General features: G+C 38.2%; 1 protein-coding gene across 1 annotated transcript in view; it reads right to left on the reverse strand.

Annotated features, from left to right (window-relative positions):
- LRP2 (LDL receptor related protein 2) overlaps window positions 1-22,483 on the reverse strand; it is a 139,498-nt gene that overhangs the window by 40,462 nt on the left and 76,553 nt on the right. The window contains exons 33-47 of the mRNA XM_019471867.1: window positions 21,390-21,556; window positions 17,776-17,919; window positions 16,462-16,571; window positions 15,162-15,339; window positions 14,597-14,810; window positions 13,878-14,117; window positions 13,562-13,750; window positions 11,534-12,454; window positions 10,814-10,979; window positions 9,807-9,965; window positions 6,006-6,295; window positions 4,478-4,681; window positions 3,841-4,083; window positions 2,654-2,779; window positions 830-949 (exon numbers count right to left, since the gene is read on the reverse strand). Of these exons, the coding sequence (XP_019327412.1) occupies window positions 830-949; window positions 2,654-2,779; window positions 3,841-4,083; window positions 4,478-4,681; window positions 6,006-6,295; window positions 9,807-9,965; window positions 10,814-10,979; window positions 11,534-12,454; window positions 13,562-13,750; window positions 13,878-14,117; window positions 14,597-14,810; window positions 15,162-15,339; window positions 16,462-16,571; window positions 17,776-17,919; window positions 21,390-21,556 (3,471 nt within the window). The remainder of the gene's footprint in view (window positions 1-829; window positions 950-2,653; window positions 2,780-3,840; window positions 4,084-4,477; window positions 4,682-6,005; window positions 6,296-9,806; window positions 9,966-10,813; window positions 10,980-11,533; window positions 12,455-13,561; window positions 13,751-13,877; window positions 14,118-14,596; window positions 14,811-15,161; window positions 15,340-16,461; window positions 16,572-17,775; window positions 17,920-21,389; window positions 21,557-22,483) is intronic.

Consider the following 22,483-nt stretch of genomic DNA (forward strand, 5'->3'; position numbering starts at 1 on the left):
GACCGCACCACTCAGCTTGGTGTCGTCTGCAAACTTGCTGAGGGTGCACTCGATCCCACTGTCTATGTCATTGATGAAGACATTAAACAGTACCGGTCCCAATACGGACCCCTGCGGGACGCCACTCGTCACCAATCTCCATCTGGACATTGAGCCGTTGACCGCTACCCTCTGGATGCGACCATCTAACCAATTCCTCACCTGCCGGACAGGCCACCCATCAAATCCATACCTCTCCAGTTTAGAGAGAAGGATGTTGTGGGGGACCGTGTCAAAGCAAAGGCCTTGGTCTAGATAGACAACATCTGTAGCCCTTCCCGTGTCCACTGATGTAGTCACTTGGTCATTACCATCAGTTTCTATTGTACACACAGGATTTGCTTATTGTAATACTATGATACTCTACCTCATACTGTGTCAACAATGTTCCTCTGCATCCCACATTTCTTTTTTCCCCAAACGCAATACTGCACGCACACTTCCTGTACAACACGACATCTGCTTTTACATCCAAAACAGTATCAAAATACTTGCTACTTTTCATCACTTGATTCACCACCATCACAGTCTTATAAAGAGACAGGAGGTTATACATTAAGAGTAATCACATTAAAAGCAATCAACTGTGGCAATTAAAGCCTTCATATTCCATACACAGCTTTAAGTATTTAAAACTTGAATTACTCAGTGACTCAGATTATTTAGAGTCAGTGAATAAACCTCAGAAGATACTTATTTTCCACCTAGTCTGGATTCAAGCTGCTGCCTACAAGAGAAACTACTGATTTCCCATAACCCATCATGTTGTATCTTCTGAGTGTAAACTTACCACAAGAGGCAGGTTCATCAGAGCCATCAGCACAGTCTATTCCTTGATCACAGTACCAATGAGCAGGAATACAACGTCCCGATGTACAACGAAACTCACTATTTGTGCAAGTCAGTGAGACTGGAAGAAAAAACCTATGTATGACTTCTTTCTTTCTGTTACCTTTCCAACTTGTTTTAAGTTGCTTTTGAGTCCATGTTACGCAAAAATATTACAGACCCCAAAAAAGAAAGAGAAAAAATTATGCTAGGAAGGATGTCTTTTCACAGCCTACCTGCAAAGACTTCATTGTACAAACTAGCTTGATCTTTGAACACAAAAAATGGGCTTAATTCTCTCCTTGGGTATACGTATCAGCTAATAAGTAGACAGAATTTGCCCTGGAAATAGGATTGCATGCAGCAACTGTAAATATGTTCTACATTTATACCTGAGATTTGTGCACAAGAAAATTACCACAGTCCAATATACTCATTTCTCCAGTGCCCAAACCAGGCGGTAGCAGACTCCATGCTTTAAAAGAATTCAAAATGTGCAGTAAGGAAGTACTATCGCATGGTAGATAACGCTTTCCTTGTTATCCCACCAATTTTTCTTCACTTAGAAGTAGGAATTTTTTCTTAATGGCAGTGAAGAACAAACTGTAGCACTGAATAGTTCCAGCTAAACACGCTTCAAATATTTCTTCCGCCCTTTGGCTGAGCCCCTTGATCCTGGCATGTATAGTGGGTTTGAGAATTTCTTCAGTAGTTACTGATACTTTCCTGTACCCTATGATGGTTTACAAGATACCAAAAAGGACCCAGTCTGGCCTTTTAACTTGCTCTTCTATATGCCTTTAATGATGAAAATCAAAGGCAATTAACACACTGCTCATTAATGTCTTGGGGCTTCTTTCATCTCCCATTCTCCCTTTCTCTTCCTCTTTCTTGCCCTTCACCACTTCTCAATTTAGGTAATTCAGCAGTGCTGCTGGGACATAAACAGTAGAAGGGACAAAGCACACCTTTCATGAGCAGCACAAGACTCACTATGTCTGTATATATAGCCACATATTTTTAACACGTAGCGGTCCATAGATAAAAGAGGCCACGTTCTGGCTAGAAAAATTGAACTCATATTTTAGACAAATTGTGGCATAGTTAACTCAAGGCAGGTACCTTTAGGAAAACTGGTGAAAGCAAAAATAATCCACTCAGGCAATACTAAAAATAAATCATTATCTGAAAATATCCATTATGTTTTATAAACTGATCCAAAACATTTTATATAGAAAAAGTACTACCTAACTACTACGTAATACAAATGTCTGTGCTAGCAAAGGTAAGCTGGTTTGTAATTAAGGCTGATCGAAAACTAGACACTTTTGTACACTAACTGGAAGCTACAATGAACAACGAATCATATGCTAAGGCATACATAACTACATGAAAAAGCTAAAAGAAATTACGTTTGAGACTGTATACAAGTTCATTTGATTAGAAGGAAAAATATTCTAATGTTAAAGTTCCAGAAAAAGCCAACTCGCTATAATACTTAAGTGCCAATTACCTTGTAAAACCATAAAGGATACAGAGCAGAATAAGCAAAAGGAATGATCCCTCAAATGCTGTATAAAAATGCTGCAAAAAATTATGATCTTTTTTATTAGATAAAAGCATGATTTAGATAATTGAGAGCTAATAATACAATGCATATACCTTATAACTCTTCAGTATTACAAGAGCAGATGTTTTGAGAACAGTTGGAGTTATGTCAAAGGTAAAGAGCAGTGGAATAAATTACTGAAGTACAGGAAAAGTAACCAAGGCCCTATCAACTTACCACAGTGAGTAGGGCTCTCATCACTCATATCTCCACAGTCGTTATCACCATCACACAAATACGTTCGAGGAATGCAAATATTTGTGCTTTGACATTTTGTAAAACCAGACTGGCAAGTGCGCTCCGCTTTAAGGAGGGAGGAAAAAAAAAGCAAAAGTTCTTTAGAGCTTTTTTTAATACCGTTACGCTGTATCTCATTGAAAGATACATAATATTGTTAAAAAGAGTCCCGTGTCACTCACTTGCTTAAGTGCTCTCATACTGCTCCTGCTATATGGAAACAATTAGACAATTGCTTTTATTGACAAAAATCCTGACAAAAACATGATCAAAGAAACGCATGCCAATACTTGGGGGTGAGATAACGTAAATTGGCATGTATTCACACTGTAATGCCTGCATTACAACTACAAATGACTAATAGACCAGGAATTTCAAATACTCAGATTTCACTGAGAATACAAAAAATTGTCACAAATAATGTTTCCAAAAAAAAAAAATCAGTGTGCAAAATGTAAAAAAAAATTCTCTAAATACATTTTCATCAATTTCTCTAACTCCAGATATAAATTTTCCACTGAAGAATGTAATGTTAGTGCAAAGACATGATTAGTTTGATTAACTGCAATAGTAGTCAATATTGAACTAATCACAGTTTACATCTTAAGAAAAACAAACATAACTGATAACTTTTTGAGAGCTATAAGGCATGTAATTTTAAACAGAATAAATATAAACTGTGTCTGCATAAGAGTCACAATATACACTCCTGATGATTAAATCTAGTATAATTAATATAACATGACACAAAGTAAAAACCCACTGTCAAACTCCAGGCTAATCCTGCAAAAATATAAGCTCTGCATCCAATTCATCTGAAATAATCTTTTTGAAGTCCATGGGATTACTCACAAGACCTAGTGTTAAGCACTGCATGAACATTTGTTGCATCAAAGCAGATTATTTAAAGCGATAGTTATTATGTAATATCTTAAGGTACTCCAGAATATCTTCTAACAATTCTATTTGCTTCAAATAACACAAAGCAGAATCTGTAATGTAAATAAAGAAATCTTTTATCCTCTCTGCTGATTTTGTCATAATGCTTCACACACAAACACATTTGCCTTTTCTTTGGTCTAAAGAGTCAGACTCAAATAGGCACTAAGTAATTAGGATAAACTTACGGCAATTTCTCTCATCTGATGTGCCATTATCATAACAGTTGTTTACTCCATTGCAGACGTACTGAAGAGATATACACCTTCCATTATTGCAAGTAAATTCTGTGTGGGAATCACAAGTTCGGAACAAGCAGCCAACCTCATCACTGTTATCTCCACAGTCATTGTAGTGGTCACAGCGGTAATGATAGGGTACACATCGCCCATTACCACAGGTAAAAGCTGTTGGCTGACAAGTATGGAAAGCTGCAGGAAATTAAAAAAAAAAAATTAGAAAAAGAATATACATGGATAAAACGTAATCTAAGTTATCTGACAAAGTAACAAGTAAAATCACAATATTTTTACCTGCCAGGGCAAAGACAGCTGCAAAACGGACTGCATGAAAAGTAAAATACATATTTGAATTAAACAAAGTAGAAGTCGGCTATACATGATAAAAATTCAACACTATAGTGTGTTTGGATTCTAGAGCAAATCAGTAGCCATTCAGACCCCCAGTCTGTGAGCAAGCAAGGGATCGTTTCCAAACTACAGCCATTAAGATCCGTGATCATAAAGCCATAAAAGTAATAGAGAATACAGTACAGGCAAGACAGAGTATGCATCACTTTCTCATGCAGTTATTTTAAATGCTTACCACACACACTTTCCAACTCATCACTGCCATCACCACAATCATTGTCATTGTCACACTTCCATCGCTCGGAGATACACTGCCCATTAAGGCATGTGAAGAAACCAGTATCACACCTGGTACCGTTATCCACAATACAGTGCTTGTTATTATTGGCTAAATACCAGCGACCTTCAGAGGGGCACTGACATTCTGCACCAGCCGGACCTAAATTTATGTTTGACAGTTAAAAAAAAATAAAAAAGGAGACAAAAAAAGAAACAAATTTAACATTGATGCTTTAGATAGGGTTCTATGAAACCATTCACAGCTGTAACACTGGAAAAGGCAATGAAATTCTCACAACTCCTGTAAGATCTATCTGCTTAGATAGAAGTGTGATGACTTATCCAGATTTTTATCTCAGTTAAGCATATACAAACGCATTAAAACCCACAAGAGTTATTTCAGAGTTCCCTAGAGGAACTAAGATCAGAACTTGGAGTATCTTAATATTTGCTTGTTGTCCAAATCGTTTTTGGGTGGCAGCAAGATGGCATCTGATGCTTTCAAACATCAGAGCTACACCAGCTGAGGCTCTATCCCTTGAAATGAAAACATGGTTTTCAAAACTCCTTGCACTAGACTAACTGCTCTTCTCAAAATCAATGAGAAGTTTGAGTTGTTTTCAGGCAAGACAGATTTTTAAAGGCATTTAAGATGCTACAAATGAAAGCAGGCACTGAATGAGTTTTTCAAAGTCAAGGACCGTAACTTCCAAAAATCCACAACACAGGAAACAGCTCTGTAACAGGTATGCTTTTTGGGGTATACTGCCATTCTGGTTTCCTGGCCATCTGGACCGGTGACCTGTTGGACCACTTCGACTCTCTCCTTACACATGCACAAGGAGACATACAAGATGGGATACATATGTCACTCAGGTCTCACCCCAATATGCAGATGATGATACAGAGCATGTTTCTGGAGTCCATGACTCAAAAGGACACCTGTCCCACAATGTAGATAGAAATCAGTTTGTGCTATCTTCTTAGTAATTGTCCAACATTTAAAGTGAGGCAGTAGAAACGTTTCTTTTGGAAATTAATCATTAGGGAAAGACTTCATAATATCATGTGATAAAGAAATAATGACCATAAAGATTTTCTAAATATGTGGTAGTAAACATCTGTTCAGTATACAGCGTATCAGTATGTATTCCTAAGGTAACCATATGCTGCAGAGCACTCTTCATGTCTCATCTCAGAGGGAAAAAAAGTTAAAACGCCAGAAAACAATGTTTTGGTTTAAATTAGAGAAACCCATAATTTTTATTTGTGAGGATTCTCAGACACAACCCTCAGGTGTGCTGGCAAAATACCATGACCTTGAATGGCAATAATTTTGATTGCATTTCTAAATAAAATAAATATTAAACATTTAGGAACACTAAGAAATATTTCCACTGTCCCCATGTGACTAAAATTGTTATACTATGAACTCTAATACAGGCAACACTAATAGCTTACAGTCATCAAGCATAACAGCTTACCTGGTGCACAGATGTGACTGCAGCCACCATTGAACTGGTTGCAAGGGTTGGTACACTGCTGCTGCTTACTTTTTGCCCAGACATGAATATCCATCGGTCTTTGTGGAAGATTCATGATCATTACAATCTGATCTGAACCATCATACTTATTAGCTCGGTAAATGCTTCGTGTGTTCCAGTCTGTCCAATATATGTGCTGATCAAACAATGTCATTGCAAATGGATGCAGAGCAGTGCTAACAATTACCTCACGATTTGTACCAGTGAGAGTGCATCGCTCAATCTTCTGCCTAAAATAACAAAGAAATGATTACATCTTAAAAGAAAGAAGTCTTTTAACTTACGTATAAAGCCTAATTAGTCCGGCAACTAATATCCACCATTTCAGTAATGTGCACCAATATGTAGAGTGCTGTTATGAGTTAAAAATGTCAAGTTTTCCAATCTATGGCTTTAATAGTGATGCAGAGTAGCAGCTCTGTAATACTGACACAATAATGTACTGGAAGTAATCGGGCTGAAGATTGAAAAGTTTAAACAATGACACTACCGAGAGCTAAAATGAATGCAAAACTTCATGAGAGAATACACTTTTGGAATGGGTATGATGTTAATGACTTCTTGTACCAGGAGAAAACCAACAGTCCCATGAAATGGGACATTTTCCTTTCAGTTGTATCTTCTGCAGATCCAAATTTACACAATCAGGAAATACAAGCAAATTCACAAGACTATAAACATGCATTTCCTGCTATTTCTCATATAATAATAGAGGAGGGAAAAACAGTTCTAATATATAATAACCTCCACATATATAACATCTAATAGCCACAAATATATAGGGTATGATAAATATTTCTTCCTAGTTGATCTTCCAGTTTTGATTCTACCTTAGGAACAGTGTTTGCAATGATAAACAAAATTCCAACAAACAAGACTTCAAGGAGCCCCAGAAAATCAGGGTTCCACTCCAGATTCTGTGATAGACATGTTCTGCTGCATGTGAACCATTCTTTACTCGCACAGACAGCACTACTGACCCACAACCACCTTGTCACTGCTTCTCCCCTTCAGCCATTCCCACCCTCAATGACCACTTCAGCAAAGGTCAGTGGGGAAGCAGGAGAAGACATGCTGATGCCAGGAGACTCAATATTTACTATTCATGCACTGACATTATTTCTAAGCATTGTTTATAAAACGATGATAAATGTTAGAGGTTCCTTTTACCACACAGATTCCTGTCTAAGATAGGCAGACCATAAAAGAATAAAGCATGAGAGAAGAGAAAATGGAGGATGTTCAAAGGTTACTTGCAATGAGGATAACAAGAGAACGATTAACAAGTAATAGATGGGGTTATTCAAAGGAAGAGAAAGAGCTTGACAGAAAAACATCAAGATACAAGTAAATGCTGAAAATGAGATGAGGTACTGTCAGCAAGCTGAAGATAGTAGAACAAGAATGAGCATGGATAAAGGCTGTTCCTTGCCTCCAGCTCCCAGCATCTTGCTGTTCAGTCACACTGTAGTGTTCACATGGCAAGGCTGCCAACCACTTAGTGGCAGAAAGAACGCACTTCAGGTTGTCTCTGCTCCATCAAGTATGACATCATTCAACTGTACTGCTCTTAATACTCATCTCTAAAGAGCAGATGGAGGTAGGACAGTGTGTATGCTTATGTACAAAGGCATAATGCCTAAGAAGTGGAGTGGTGTTTATGCAATGTCAATGGAACAGAACAATTCTCTCAGAGGCTGTGGCATCCTTCATGCACAGGCTTCTGAAAAGGAGCTAACAAGAACCCCAGAATGGCTCTGTGGAGGGTAAGGATAAGAAAGCTGTGGGACTAAAGACATCATACCCAGTGATTTTCTTCCTGCTAGCAGCTTTTCTCCCTGTTCATCACTGTGTGGCCAATACCTCTTACCTGTGAAGTCAGAAGGGCGAAATGTTGTTGTTGGAGACTAAGCGGAAGCTCCACCCTTCAGTTCAAGCCACAAAAAGAGTTCTCTCAGAAAGAGAGAAATGCTCCAACAACTTAGTATTAGCAGTAGGAAAATCACTTGAACTTATTTTATGTAACTTCAAAGCAACTGTATGTTTAAGTCTCCGCTAGAGACAAAATTTAATTATTACAAATGATATTTAAGGCATTTACTAGACTACCAGTGTGGGTTGAATAAGAATGGAAACAGCCAACGAGAGAAAATGAGCTCAACAAGCTGAACAGCTCGTCTCCTTTGTTTCCTTCCTACACTAGTAGGAAGGAAAAAGCTGCATTTCATATAAGCAGGAGAAGAAAAAACAGAATTTTAGAAATTATTACAGAATTTTAGTAATTATTACAGGAAAATAATAATAGGCGGACACTTTATAAAGCAAAAGCTTTAATGTGAAAGAACAGTTGTGGGAAAAGTGCAGGAAGGCACTTTTCTATGAAATTGCACTTCTACAAAAGAAAAGAAGCTCAAATGCAACTCTCCTGCAATTCAGGCTCAGGTAATTTCCCCCTTTCATGCCACAGGGAACTTTTTAGGGAGAGCCCTGTACATAGTTCCCAAGTGTCAGCACGCTATCTGGTGAGGGATTCTTACTATGCTGCACGCAGCAACTGGGAAGATATGGGAAAACAACAGTATACAAATAGCACATACGTTCTATCTACTTAAGATGTATCGCAAGACTTGCGTGTGTGCACAATGGTATCACAATACTTACAAGGCAATAGGAGGCTCTAGAACAAAAGAATAGAAACACTATTTTAGAGAAAGAAGGATAGCACCCTTGGGAGACTAGCATAAACAAGAAGAGAATAAGCAAGAGTAAAAATGGAGGAGAATATACGGCTCACCCTTGTGTTCCCTTGGTGCATTCAGAGCTAAGGAGCACTGTCATTTTTGAGTGTCTGGTCTTCATATCTTACCCCATGCTGCTATCTGTCCCTCTGAAAGGGTAAAGGCCCTCCCCATGAAAGTCAGAATAAAGAAGACTTCATACTGTTTAAGCACATGCTTCCCTACCTCCATTAACTAGATTTTGAAAAAGAGGATGTCTCATCTGACATGCTGCATTCCCCTTAAAATAGAGAGTCCCGTTACAGGTGCCCTGCCCTCCTGCACACAGATGAATCCAAATAAGAATGCCTTCCTCCCAGAAGATCCAATAGAGGCACAGACCATAAGCGTTATTATATCACAGACATCACTTTTCTGTCACAGCAAAGGAGAAGCCTGCAAAAGAACTGCTATGCTGAAGGAACTAGAGGGGAAAGGTCTGATTGCTGCAGTGATTTCTCTGAGACCATGGGTGAATTTGAATGGATACAAACTAAATTCTTTTTAAAAACTTTCCTGCTGACAGCAGAAATTCTGGTGGCATAAATTGAAGGGTTCTGTTTGGTAGGCAACAGCAAGGACATCATGCCAAATTCCACAGGTGACAGGCATTAACCATGAGCAATGAATGATGTAAAATGTGCACTGGGATTGTATTTGTTAGAGAAGATGCTTATAGAGTCCTGAGTTGCACGTAAGATGAACAAACTGCCAGTGGGTACAAATGCCATAAAGCAGTGGACTAAATCTACGCTGCGGCATAACAAAACTTATTGCACAGTAGTTCCACATCAATATCAAGACTTGACATCACATTGCTATTAAGTAACTCTTCACATTCTATAATACAAAGTACCAAATTAAATTGAAATGCTGAAAAACAGTTTAAAAAATGAGGAAAAATAAGTAATAGTTCTATTAAAAAATTAACCAAATGTAAACCAAGTGTGTTATCAATACATACAGATTTGCATCAGCCCAGTACAGCTGCTGTTCTTCATAGTCCAGGGTAAGCCCATTTGGCCATACCAAGTTGGTGCTCACAATAGGTGTTCTGAAGTTTCCTCCAAGTGTAGCTCGTTCTATCTTTGCATTTGAACTCCAGTCAGTCCAGTACATATACCTGTCAATAACACGATTACAAGGTTATATTTTCAGCAAATAAAGCTCACAAAGCTATTATCTGCTCCAGGATATTTCCACCCTGGTGTCCCTCACTGAAGCGTGCAGTGCAAAACTAGTGGAAAAGAACTTCTTCCTCTATTTTGGCCCACATTGACAAGGGAATCTTCTAGCAGGGATCACTGGGGTCCACTGGAGTGAACTTGAGAAAAGTTTTTCCAGCTCCTATGAGAATCCAGTAAAGTCAATTAATCTCCTTCTTATCTTTCTTCATTTGAAATACAGTATAATTAGTAATGAAATTAGAAATACAGTATAATAGAGTAACGCCCCCAGCCTCTCAGGGAATGTTTTGATACTGAAACAAGAATTCTTCTGAGGCACTCAGGAAATACAACAGAAAAAGGGAAAGATCATGTAAGATTCTAAATAGAGAGATCTCTTGGCAGCACCACCTGATTATCATATGATATTCTTTAAGAAGTCTTGGTTTCAACAAATATCCTTTATTTTTCCACTTTACACAGCAAATGGAGGATGGTTAGTTGCTTGACAAATACCTGCTTTGAACATTGTTCTCATTTACCCCCAGTACCTGGCTCCCACCCTCACTAAGTGGAGCCTCATGCACTACACATTCATAAATGTTCTAAAAATCTCAAAAGAAAACTCAAATCTCTGAGGCAGAGATCAACTTAGAAAACTTAAACCTAAAGAGTTAGATCTAGGATGGTTATGCACAGCTGGAACTGGGGGCTCAGAACAGGAAGTATGTGGCAGTCTTCATCAGTGTCTTAAATTGTAGTTTCACCTGCAGTCAAGATAAAGTATATAAAGTGCAACACATACCCTCTGCAGGGATCTAATACAATGGCTCTTGGTCGTGGAACTCGGGCAATCACTGTGCGGTTAGATCCATCCACAGCCATTGAGCTGATAGTCTGATTGAGGTAGTCACTGTAGTAAACTCTGTTGTTGATCCAGTCAAAGGCTATGCCATCTGGAGTCCCCAGGTCTTAGGCACATGCAAGCAAACACACACAAGTTCAGTACGGTCTCCTGAGATATTGCAATACACTTCACCTATTAGAATGTGGTAACACCAAAGATCTCTTTGAAATGCCACTGGTATCAATGCAAATTTGTCCATTTAAAAATCTGAAGAACTAATACTTAGGACTCTGGCAGTCCTGTGTATGCAGTAGGGTTACAGAGACCTTTTCCTCACATAGACCTAAGTTCTGATTGCTATTCTCCAAGTAGCAGGAATCATCCCTCACTCCATAATATTAATTTACTATATATAATTTTAATTTATTACATATAATTTTATATATAAAATAATATTTAACCAGTTTTATATTTCCATTTCATTGTGGTCAAGATGAAATAAGAATCTCAGAAGAGGAAAAAAACTGAGGAGAGTCAAAAGGAGCATTTCATCAGATATCTTAACTAAATAGTCTGCCTCGACCATTAGCATAAAAATACCTGCTGAGCTAGTGCTAGGTACTGCAGTCCATTTTTTTCAATATCCAATTACTTTGTATCACATTTCAGTTCACTTACCAGATGCAACTACTGCTGGAGAGCCAATTCCTGAGTAAATACTAACATAACTGATTCTTCCTGTCCCTGAAGGATAACTTTGTGTAAAATATATTCGGTTGTTTATGCTGTCAAAATCCAGGGCCACTGCAGTTCTTAACACATTTACTGTGCGGAAGGGAGGACTGTGATTTTCAGGATCTAGGTGGATACTTCTGAGGGCATTCTCAAGAGCAAAAATCAGGTAATCATCAGTTGAAATGGAACATCTCTTGCCATCACTGCCTAGTGTTCCAAAGGCACAACCACATTTGGGTGTCTGCATGTCAGGCAGGGCAAAACACAGATGAGAACAGCCTCCGTTGTTGTCTAAACAAGGATTGTTGTTGACATCAAGGGGTGAACGTGACTGGAAATGACTGTTGTAAATGGTAACATCCCTTAACCAATTAATGTTGTCTCGTATTACTGTTGGCTGATCAGTATTGCCTGGCTCCTTGCTGGCTTGGAAGACTTTTTTCAGGTTCCGATCCACCCAGATCATAGAATTTCCGAAGACAGTGATACCATACGGAGTTGGATAGCGACTGCCGTAACGCACAATTTCAACATCACCACCATCAGGCTGAATTCTTGCAATCATGTCTAAGGAATCATCCACCCAGTAAATGTAGCCGTTGCTGTGATCTATGGCCAACCCACGAGGTGTGACAATGCCCTCAGACACAAGAACTGTTCTGTTGGTGCAGTCAAGAAACGCACGTTCGATCTTTGGATTTTGCCCATAATCTGCCCAGAACAGATATCTGGTTTTTGGGTCGACTACTATGTGCCTTGGCATATCTATGGTAGTTTTAAGCAGAACACGGCGATAAGTAGTGTTTAAACGCAAAACTTCTATAAAAGTCTCTGTCAGGAATGCATTTGTAAAATAAAGATTTCCTGTATTTAAAGAAGAAAAAAACACAAAGCAGAAAAATAAAACAGAAAGTTAATATATAGCATCAACACCTGAGAAACATGAGCTGACAAAATACTAAACCATAAAATGAATATCCATAAACATCTTAGTAGTTGGAAGCATAAGGTACTTGCCTACACTTTGAGGAATTAGAAAGACGACACCCAAACTGACAATAGCCAATTAATTTCTAAATCCTCATTGATTGCCACGGGGAAAATCAGTGGTATAAGATCAAAAGTGCATTAACTACAGTTGTTCTTTAGATGTACTTCTTTTTTTTTAATCTAAGCCTTTGGCTTGCCCTTCCATACTCTTATCCCTTTACCTTTTACAACACACAACTATGAAATCCATGTTACGGCACAGCACTGTATACAGTAACTAAATTAAGTGCCTGCAGCAGATGATTATTCTAAAACTCATCCCAACAAGCCTATCAACCCACAGAAGAACTTTTGCAAAACATATATAGTATGTATACGTATAAAATAAAGGTATTAATGGCAATGGTCAGCTACTTAAGAGTTGATGAACTCTGAAGAGTTAATATTTGAATTAATGTCTGACATGTTTAAATAGGTACAGGAAGTGCAACTGGGGAAATTAAAGTTCAAAGACAAAGTATTTCTTCTGCTTTCTTTAGTTTTCATTATAATTTATAGGATTTGTACACAGCAATCTGAGGGTAGATGAAGGGTCCTTCTTGATTATTTAACAATGTCATCAGACAACTTTTGTGCACTCTTCTCTGGTACATGTTTTTCACTATGGTAGTAAAGTATAGTAATACACTGGATAACAGCTGCTTATGAATGCACAGACAAGAAGAGAGACCTAAGACAAATAGGAAAGCATCATGAGAGGAAAGGTTCTATACATCTGCTCTGATAAACTTTCATTTTTACATACATATATAAACATGAGCCATTCATTACTTCCTCTTGTTTTAAAATCAGTCCATAGACACACAAGTTAGAATCATAGGACTTCCATTCAAAATAGTTCCATCAGGATCCGTTTATGTTAGTCTAAAAAATGTTACAACCTGTAAAGAATAACATTCTCCTAAATTCAGCTATGCTTACCTGCTACCCAGTCAATTGCAATGCCACGGATCCCATTTCGTCCTATTCCATTTGTAACAACGTTTCTAAAGTAAGAACCATCAGGTTTAATTTTACGTATTGCATTCTGAGAAGAAACTGTGCTACTGAAGTCACACCAGTAAATGAAACCAGAAGGCATGTGAACATCCACGTGAAGAGCATTTCGTCCTGAAATATTTTGAAAAGTAATAATTATCTTTGATATAAACCAACTTATTTAAAACGTGCTATGCCAGCAAGAAATGCCAAAATATTAGGCATTATAAGATTTTTTCCTATTATAATATTCACATACCTCTTCCTGCCAGTGGTACCATGGCTTCAGAGTGATCAGATGTCTCTAAACTAAATCCTTTAATTGCAGAAAGCATAGAAACAATTACAAATGAACTGTATGGGGAACAGGTTCTGTTATCAGGATTTAGCTGAAAGCCAGTAGCACAGGCACAGGAGAACAATCCACCAGGTACAGGCAGGCAAAGCTGCTGGCAAACTCCAATATTATTACTGCAGCCATTTGAGGAACCAGCAGAATCTGTGAAAGACACACATGGCAAGGCATAATAATCTGAACTGTATCATCACAAACTCCCGTGGATATATAACCAATTTCATATACTTGCATAGTATTAACAACCAGCTGACAAAAATAAGATCTTAATCACTGCACATTTTAGCACATAAGTGTTAGCAATGGATTTGCTGGTTTCTTGTCATCTAAGATCAATGGGGCCAAGAATCAGATAAAACAGATATATAAATTTGAAGCCAAAGTAACAAAATCTGTTATTTAGTCAGTATTAATTGATATTTTAGTAAAACTACATGTGCCAATAGATGCCTTAACTGGATGGTGGAGCATCTCTTCACCAAAACCAGGTAAAATGCTTCTGACACTTTTCCTGAAAGCCTAATAAAACCATTTGCTTTGAAAGAGCATGCATTCTGTCTCTGATGGAAGTTCGAGTTTTCACAAGTTGGGTATCCTGAAATACCTCTTTAGCAAATACTCACTGTCTCTGTAATACACACGTAGGCACTTCAGTCTTGGGACATTATCTCTCAGTACTACTTTGTTTGCTCCAGTGGACTTGTCAACTCGTTCAATAACTTCATAATCTCGATCACTATAGTACAGAAAGGTATCATACACAGCAATTCCCCATGGATGAGAAAGATGAACCACCAGAGTCACACGATTCGTACCATCCACATTGCCTTTCTCAATCTAAGAAATCAATTTAAAGCTTAATGTTACATTTCTTATAATAAAAGCTCAATGTTACAATACAAAATTAAAATGCAACATATGCTACTAAAATCTCTTCATGCATGAGATATTTATGTACAAGGTAGGAAGGAAAGGGTCAGCAGGATGCCAATAATGATTTCTGGTTTTTCATTCAAACTCATCATATATTTTTAATGGTAATTAGTAACAACAGTTATTCAGATTTTGCTCAGTCCTGCAACTCCCAGTTACAGGAGTAAACTAAAGTAACTGAATTACTCATGTGAACCACAGACACAGAGATAGATGAACAGGTTAAAAAGCAATTATTAAAAAAATATCTCCTACCACTCCTGTGCTTGTGACAGCCCAGTACAACTTTTGTTCCTTAATGTCAATGGTAATGAACTCTACGTGGTCAAGGTTGCCAGTGAAGAGAGTTTGTATGCCTGATCCATCCATGTTTGCACTGCCAATCTTTGCTGGGACTCCGCTGTCAGTTCCCTGGTCTGTCCAGTACAGCTTCCTGTAACACACATTATCACATATGTTAGCAAAGCTGATAAGAGAGATCAATGGGCCAGAGTCACCTGAGCATATGCTTAAATCCATCTCCTTTGTCAGACAAATACTTCAGCATATGCTGAACAGAGATCACTTTGAACCTGGCCACTATGAAAAAGAGGTCTTGTTTGAAAAAAAGAGAAAAAGGCTTGTTCTCTTGAAAAAGAGAACAATGCCTGTTAAATCATTTTTAGAAATCTGTAACCCTGTATCATCCCACAATACCGTCAGCAGGTAAACTCAGTAGAGTATTAGGACTATAACAAGAAAGCAGGAGAATAATAATTCTGTTTCACAGATGGCTGCAAGGTTTCAGCAGTGAGTTTGGTTCCAATTTGGAATTAAAACTACAAGTTCAAAAAATCTATATGAAACAGAATTCCATTATCTGGCTCTGGGGAGTATGTGCACCGCTCTGGCCTCAGTTGCTGAAGAACACCTAGGGCACATGGCAGGCAGACTCCCAACTAGGGACAAAAAGTCAGGCATCAATTCATCTGAAAGCCTGCCAAGTCACCAGCAGAACTGTCTCATTACTAATATGGCCCTATGGAACACTGTGATTTGGGGGGGGGGGAACAAAACACCATACTGTAATTTTGACTACTCTGTTGGCAAAAAAAGCAAAATTACAGCTTTTTTTTGGGAGAAAACAGTAAAACCACATTTAGTGCTATGCTATTTAACATGTGACATTCTTCCCATGTAGTGTGTCTTTCTACTATAGATAGGCCTGAAGACAGACATCACAAGATATTATAAAAAAAGACTTTAGAGTCTCTTTACTCTGGGTACCCATTTTTCAGAGATTTTTTTCACAATCATAATATTCTGAGATCCTTTTTAATTAAAAAATTTTACCATAAAAGTATATGGTAAATTAAGGAGAATGAACATCTATGCAACAATTTATGAAGCCACGCAATTATTTTCTAGGGCTTAAAAAGAGTAAATAAATTCTGCACAAATACAAAAAAAACCAAAACCATGTCAAATCCAGGATGGAAGCTGAAGACCCTAAAAATTAAGAAAAGTGTGGAGAATATACTCATGTGCAAAGACAACAACAATTTTGGAAATTTACCCTCTTGCTGGATCAACTGTCAAACCAATCGGCGTGCCAGCTCCCAGAGAGGTGCCATCATTGGTAATCAGTGTTTTCCTGTACATTACGTCACCATGCAGCTTCAGGACCTATGCAAACATTGAGCTCATCAGAGCATGTAATATAGAACTTATGATAGATTTTCAAATTAAAGGAAGGAAGCCTAAATCCACAGGGAGTTGAAATTGCAGAAGACTCTTTCAAATACTATGAAGAAAAAGCACATTGTTCTGTACTCTAACCATCTCCCTTCTCTAATATGCACCCCTTGAATGAGCTGCTTGCAGCTTAGAACCTGCCTATGTTAACAAGTAAGCATCCTAAGTATAAAATAGTTAATCTTTCAGCTTCCATAATATCTTGAAAGTATTACAGGCTGAACGGGTTGATGAAATGCTGATTTAGAAAGTATTCCATTTTATTTGTTTAAATTATCTGCCTTTTAATTTAATAGTACGGATTTATATTTTGGGACAAGGACATCAATGCCTGGGCTTACTCACAGTCATTACTGTATTATATATTGCTTATCCTCGATTTCCCTACACTAAATGGTAATCTTATCCTTCACATACCATCAGACTGCTAGTCTCCAGAAAGCGACATAATACGATAGCAAAGCATTTGGGAGTGGATCTTATTGCATTTGATGTCAACATTCCTTTACTATGAGAGGCACTGCATTGGGATCATTGATTTGAAGTGAGAATAGTAATAATGATAGTAACTTTAGTGATCAGAGAGGTTGTGTGTCAAACACAAGCAGCCTACTGACTTGAAGGGGGGGGAGAAGGAAAAAAAAAAAAAAGGAAAGAAAGAAAAAAAGAGATCTATGCACAAATAAAGTTCCCAGAATATACTGCTTTCAATCTTTTTGACTATGCTCAAATTTAGGTTTATCTCTTCAAGTTTGTAAAGCATTTTCCTACAGACTTTGCATTTTAAAATAAATCTAATTTCAGTTTTTCACTAAAAAAATATTACTAATTTCAACCTATATACATAGCAGTGAAAAATCTAGGCTCTTACCTTCCAATTGTCTCTAAAAAGAAAGAGAAAAAAAGAGATCTATGCACAAATAAAGTTCCCAGAATATACTGCTTTCAATCTTTTTGACTATGCTCAAATTTAGGTTTATCTCTTCAAGTTTGTAAAGCATTTTCCTACAGACTTTGCATTTTAAAATAAATCTAATTTCAGTTTTTCACTAAAAAAATATTACTAATTTCAACCTATATACATAGCAGTGAAAAATCTAGGCTCTTACCTTCCAATTGTCTCTTAAATAATTACCTCAATTGACTGTGTTCCTGGGTTACTGTAATAGAGGTTTGCAGATATCCAGTCCAATGCCAGACCAATAGGAGCACCAATAACAGCTGCTGGAGCAAAAACTGTCCTGTTGGCTCCATCTGACCTCACTCTGTGAATTTCACCCTTGGAAAAAAAGATAACAAAAATGAAAAAAATGTCAAGAGCAGAAAACACTGTTCTATTCCAACTACATGAGCACTTACTTTATATTACAATCTTTTCTTAGCAAAATGAAAATCCAGTAGAGAGAAGCGTATTTGTATATGCTCAATGCATAAACATGGTAAAAATATTATTGTAAATCATAATTACCCAGTGTGAAGAGGCATTACCGTTCACCAACCAAAACCTGATCGACAGAAATAAAATGACTGTATTTTATAAGGTTGAATTGTATATATTTAAGCTATATACAGTCACACTTCTGTAATTTGTATTTCATTATCAACAGATTTTTACCAGGATACCTCAGTTAACCATCTTGGATATACCTGAAATCTAGTAAAGGAAAATAGTGTTCTCTCCATGCATAAATATTTAAGAACCAAATTTTTAATAAGCTGTAATAGCAAGAATCAAGACTAAGATTATCCTTGCAGGTTTCTTCATAAGGGTAACCCTTGAAATGATAACTTAGGACTTGCAGATTCTATGGTATTAGCTACAGCGTGTGATGCTAAAGCATGATATAAACAAGCACTAAACAGAGACACAAACTAGATAGAGGTCTGAAGTGGTTACTATAGCTGCCTTCCTGAGCTTTCTTCAGGTTATGCCAGTTTTACAGGAGTTCTGCACAAGTCCTGCGTATTATCACGTGAATCTTTCACAACTAGTATTAATGCAGAATTGAAACACCAGCAGCTATCGCACATTATTAAGCCTTTTGGAGAAGAGGTCAGTAGGGTTAGGGGAGCTGTGAGTGAGTGTTGAAATCTGTTTCTCTCTCCTCGCTAATTACTTCCTCCTCCGCTGATGCAGACATGCTGTGCCTGTCCTGGGCAGATCTCACTCCGTGGTGCAGGCTCCCAGATAAGGTAGCACTGGCACCCACCACCCCAGTTCTTCACTGAGGCAACACGTGCAGTAGGTCTGTTCTGCTCTGGCACTTTGTTGGAAAGACCGAGGGGCACTGCCAACTCGAAGGGACAGAACATACAGCTCACCAGTAGAGCCTGAACTTTGCATCACTTGAAGACAGAAGCTGTGCAGCTAACACTAGCCCAGTTTCAGGAAGGGAGGAGGTAGAGGCAGAGATAGGACAGGCCCAGACAGTAAAAAAATGGAGAACAGGTTGCAGTTGCCATCTCAGAGCAGAAACAAGGTAGAATCAGCTTTAGGAAAAGCACCCAGTGATCATTTGGTCCATGCATATTCTTAATTGCTTTGTTACCATGGTATCAGTATGCTGTCTAAATATCTCAGTGCAGAATTGAAAATGGTTCTTCAGAAAGGAATCAACATATCAGATGGCAAAAATCTGAACAAGAACTCCAGGCCAAATTCACTGCTGGTTTAAACAGGTAGAATTTCTTAGACACCGGTAGAGTGCTGCTTGCTGAATCCTAACAATGTAGTGCTATTTGCAAATGAACCTGTCCTTGAATCCCTAGGCCTACAGAAAAAAGTAGGAAAATAGGGTAACTTTTGGTACTGTATAAACCCTACTTTGAGAGCCTGATGGACATTGAATATTTACAACAGTGTCTAGTATGATAGGCACTTTAAAGACAGTTAGGAATTCTCTTGCCTATTATTGCCATTTGCAATTAATAACCTATGGAACATGACAGCTGAAGATAAAATACTTCAGAAGTGTTTTTCAAGTAGAATAGGGAGGACTCTGATATTTATCTCTGTTTTCTGAGTTTGCTTCAGACAGAGTGAACGAGTTGATGAATGTTCACTTGAGCTCTAACTACAGCTTCAACTGTTGCCAACACTGGCAGTGAAATTACAGCTATAAACTATGCAAGTGTAGACAAACCCCAGGAAAATCCAAACACGCAATGGATGGAGGCAAAACAGGGTGTTAAGGAAGAGGCCTTGTGGTAATGGACAAGCACTACAATTAAGAAAGTAGGCAAATATGCTTCTGTCATTAGAAACTAGAGAAATATCTTTTTTCAGAGGGCAAGTCATGAGTGACACGGGTGTCTCAGCTCTGTTTGGGAGCAACAGCAGCCTGAGACCTGCAGGTCAGGGGTGCAGGTAGGGGGCACAGCCCATAGTCATGCATTTGGCAGGCTGGAGCTCAAGACCTAACTAAAATACAGCACTTACCTGCACTCAGCCTGCAGAGGCACCTGGCATTTCACTTGCCAGCTCTGTTAATGGATATATCAGCCCATGACCTCTTACAGAACTGTTCAACCTCTTGTAAATGTCAGCTGTATCTGCTGGCTGAGATCTGTCAAGAACATCTTTTCAGACTGCGTGGAGGATCAAATAGATTCCCGAGTATTTATCTAGTTCCTTGGGCAAAGGTTTGCTTAAATAGGTCCGTTTAGATACTTCATGGGAACGAAACATTCTAATTTTTAAGAGAGTAAATAATTAAATAAATTCTAATTCCTTTATGAGTGACACAGAAGAGGCTTTAAAATGAGTGATTTTTAAACTTATTTTTACTTCAAAACCTGCAAAATGTAAGGGAAATGGTTTGGGAAAAAAATTTAAATCTTGTGTGGATAAAAGGTAACAAGTTAGTGTGAATTGTTTCTGTAAAACGTAACTACGGAAATCTCCTTATTTACCATTATACTTCTCCAGGACCTAAAGCACTGCTTCTCTTGAAAAAAGAACTGCTTTTAAGTTTCCAAGAGTGAACACATATTGCTGAATCAGCAGTTTCCTACCACATCCACCTCCCAGATTTTTTTTTTTTTGAAGTGTCCATCCTGCAAAAATTGGGAATTTTTTATGGCAAGTTAGCCTTAGCGGACACACATCGTTTCTTAATTCAGGACAAGCATTAAAAAAGCTTAGTCAAACAATTATAATCAACTATTAAAAATTAGTTCAAACTGTTTTTTAGATCTATAAGCCTTATATGTGCTACCTGGAAATTGTTGTGACTTTGCAACCATTTTCTTCTCTTTAAAGAAAAAGATGCCTCTCTACTACGTTACTTCATTAAGTGCTCAGACTAGATGCACGTATATTAATTCTAATGTTTAGTGCCACTGTGCAATGTACTGCTCCCATAGAGCAGTATTCTAGCTGTGTTTGCAGAATTAAGCCCTAAGTCAAGAGAGAGGAGAAAGGGTGGACTATAGCAAAGGGGAGCTGAGAGTATGATTCTGTCAATGTTTTCCGTTATTTCCTGTTCATGTCTCTGGCTGAGCCAGAAATAGCATTAATCAAATATTTCAGCTGACAAAGATGAAAACTAATTTATAAAAGAGATGAAGCTTCTTTATCTTATCCTGGGCAGGGGGAACCTAAACCAAAAAAAAAACCAACCTTTCCTTCCTTTCAATTATATTTATCAAAATTCTTACCTGCAATGCTAATGTATTTCAGTCAAAAACATTATTTTAAAATAAGAAGTCGTGTTTTAGCGCACATTTTGAACACAAATACTAACTTACCGGATTTTCAACCCAATAAATCATCTGTTCGGAGTCATCAAAGTCAACATCAACACCATTCTGAACTCCTGCTATTGGAACCATAGCATCATTCGTCTTCTCCTCAGGGTTCAGAGAAATTCCATAAATTATGTTATCTCTTACAGCAATAAGGAAAGGGTGTTCAACTGTGAAAACATATAACGTAGTTCAGAGTTGTTTCTGATCAAGAAAATGGCATTATGATATGCTTCCCCTCTCCCACCCAAAAGTTCCCTGAAGCTCAGAATGGCTGAATGTTACCAGTGATGTTTTGCAACCACTTACCTCTAAGTTTGTTCCCTCACTAGGAGTGAGGTTATCAGTTATTGTAATTGTCGTAACATTTAAAGTTTCAGCACTGTGCAATCACAATGCATGTGCAAGCAAATTCTGAGGAGGAAGTAAATAAGGCAGGATCACTCATTGCTGGCCAAGGGAAGCAGTACATTCATGCAGCTCCTCTGAGAGCATTTTCAAATCTCTGAGAATGGGAACCAGCAGGACAAAGCTCTGAGGGCTCTCTAGGACATGCCTAAGAGATGGGTTCTAATGCCTATTAAGCAGGACTCACAAGCAAGGTACGATGTCACAGCAGCAATTGCTGATCTTTATTATTAAATATAACTGCAGTACTGTGTTTTCTTGTTTTATCGTGCCCCTGTACTCGGCCCTGGTGAGGCCGCACCTCAAATACTGTGTTCAGTTTTGGGACCCTCACTACAAGAAGGACATCGAGGTGCTGGAGCGTGTCCAGAGAAGGGCAACGAGGCTGGTGAGGGGTCTGGAGAACAAGTCTTATGAGGAGCGGCTGAGGGAACTGGGGTTGTTTAGCCTGCAGAAAAGGAGGCTGAGGGGAGACCTCATCGCTCTCTACAACTACCTGAAAGGAGGTTGTAGCGAGGTGGGGGTCGGTGTCCTGGTTTCGGCAGGGATAGAGTTAATTTCTTTTCTAGTAGCTGGTACAGTGTTTTGGATTTAGGATGAGAACAAAGTTGATAACGCACCGATGTTTTAGTTGTTGCTAGGTAATGCTTACACTAGCCAAGGACTTTTCAGCTTCCCATGTTCTACCG

Source organism: Aptenodytes forsteri, unplaced genomic scaffold (genome assembly GCF_000699145.1).
Source record: "Aptenodytes forsteri isolate BGI_AS27 unplaced genomic scaffold, ASM69914v1 Scaffold257, whole genome shotgun sequence".
In the NCBI taxonomy this organism is placed as follows: Eukaryota; Metazoa; Chordata; class Aves; order Sphenisciformes; family Spheniscidae; genus Aptenodytes; species Aptenodytes forsteri.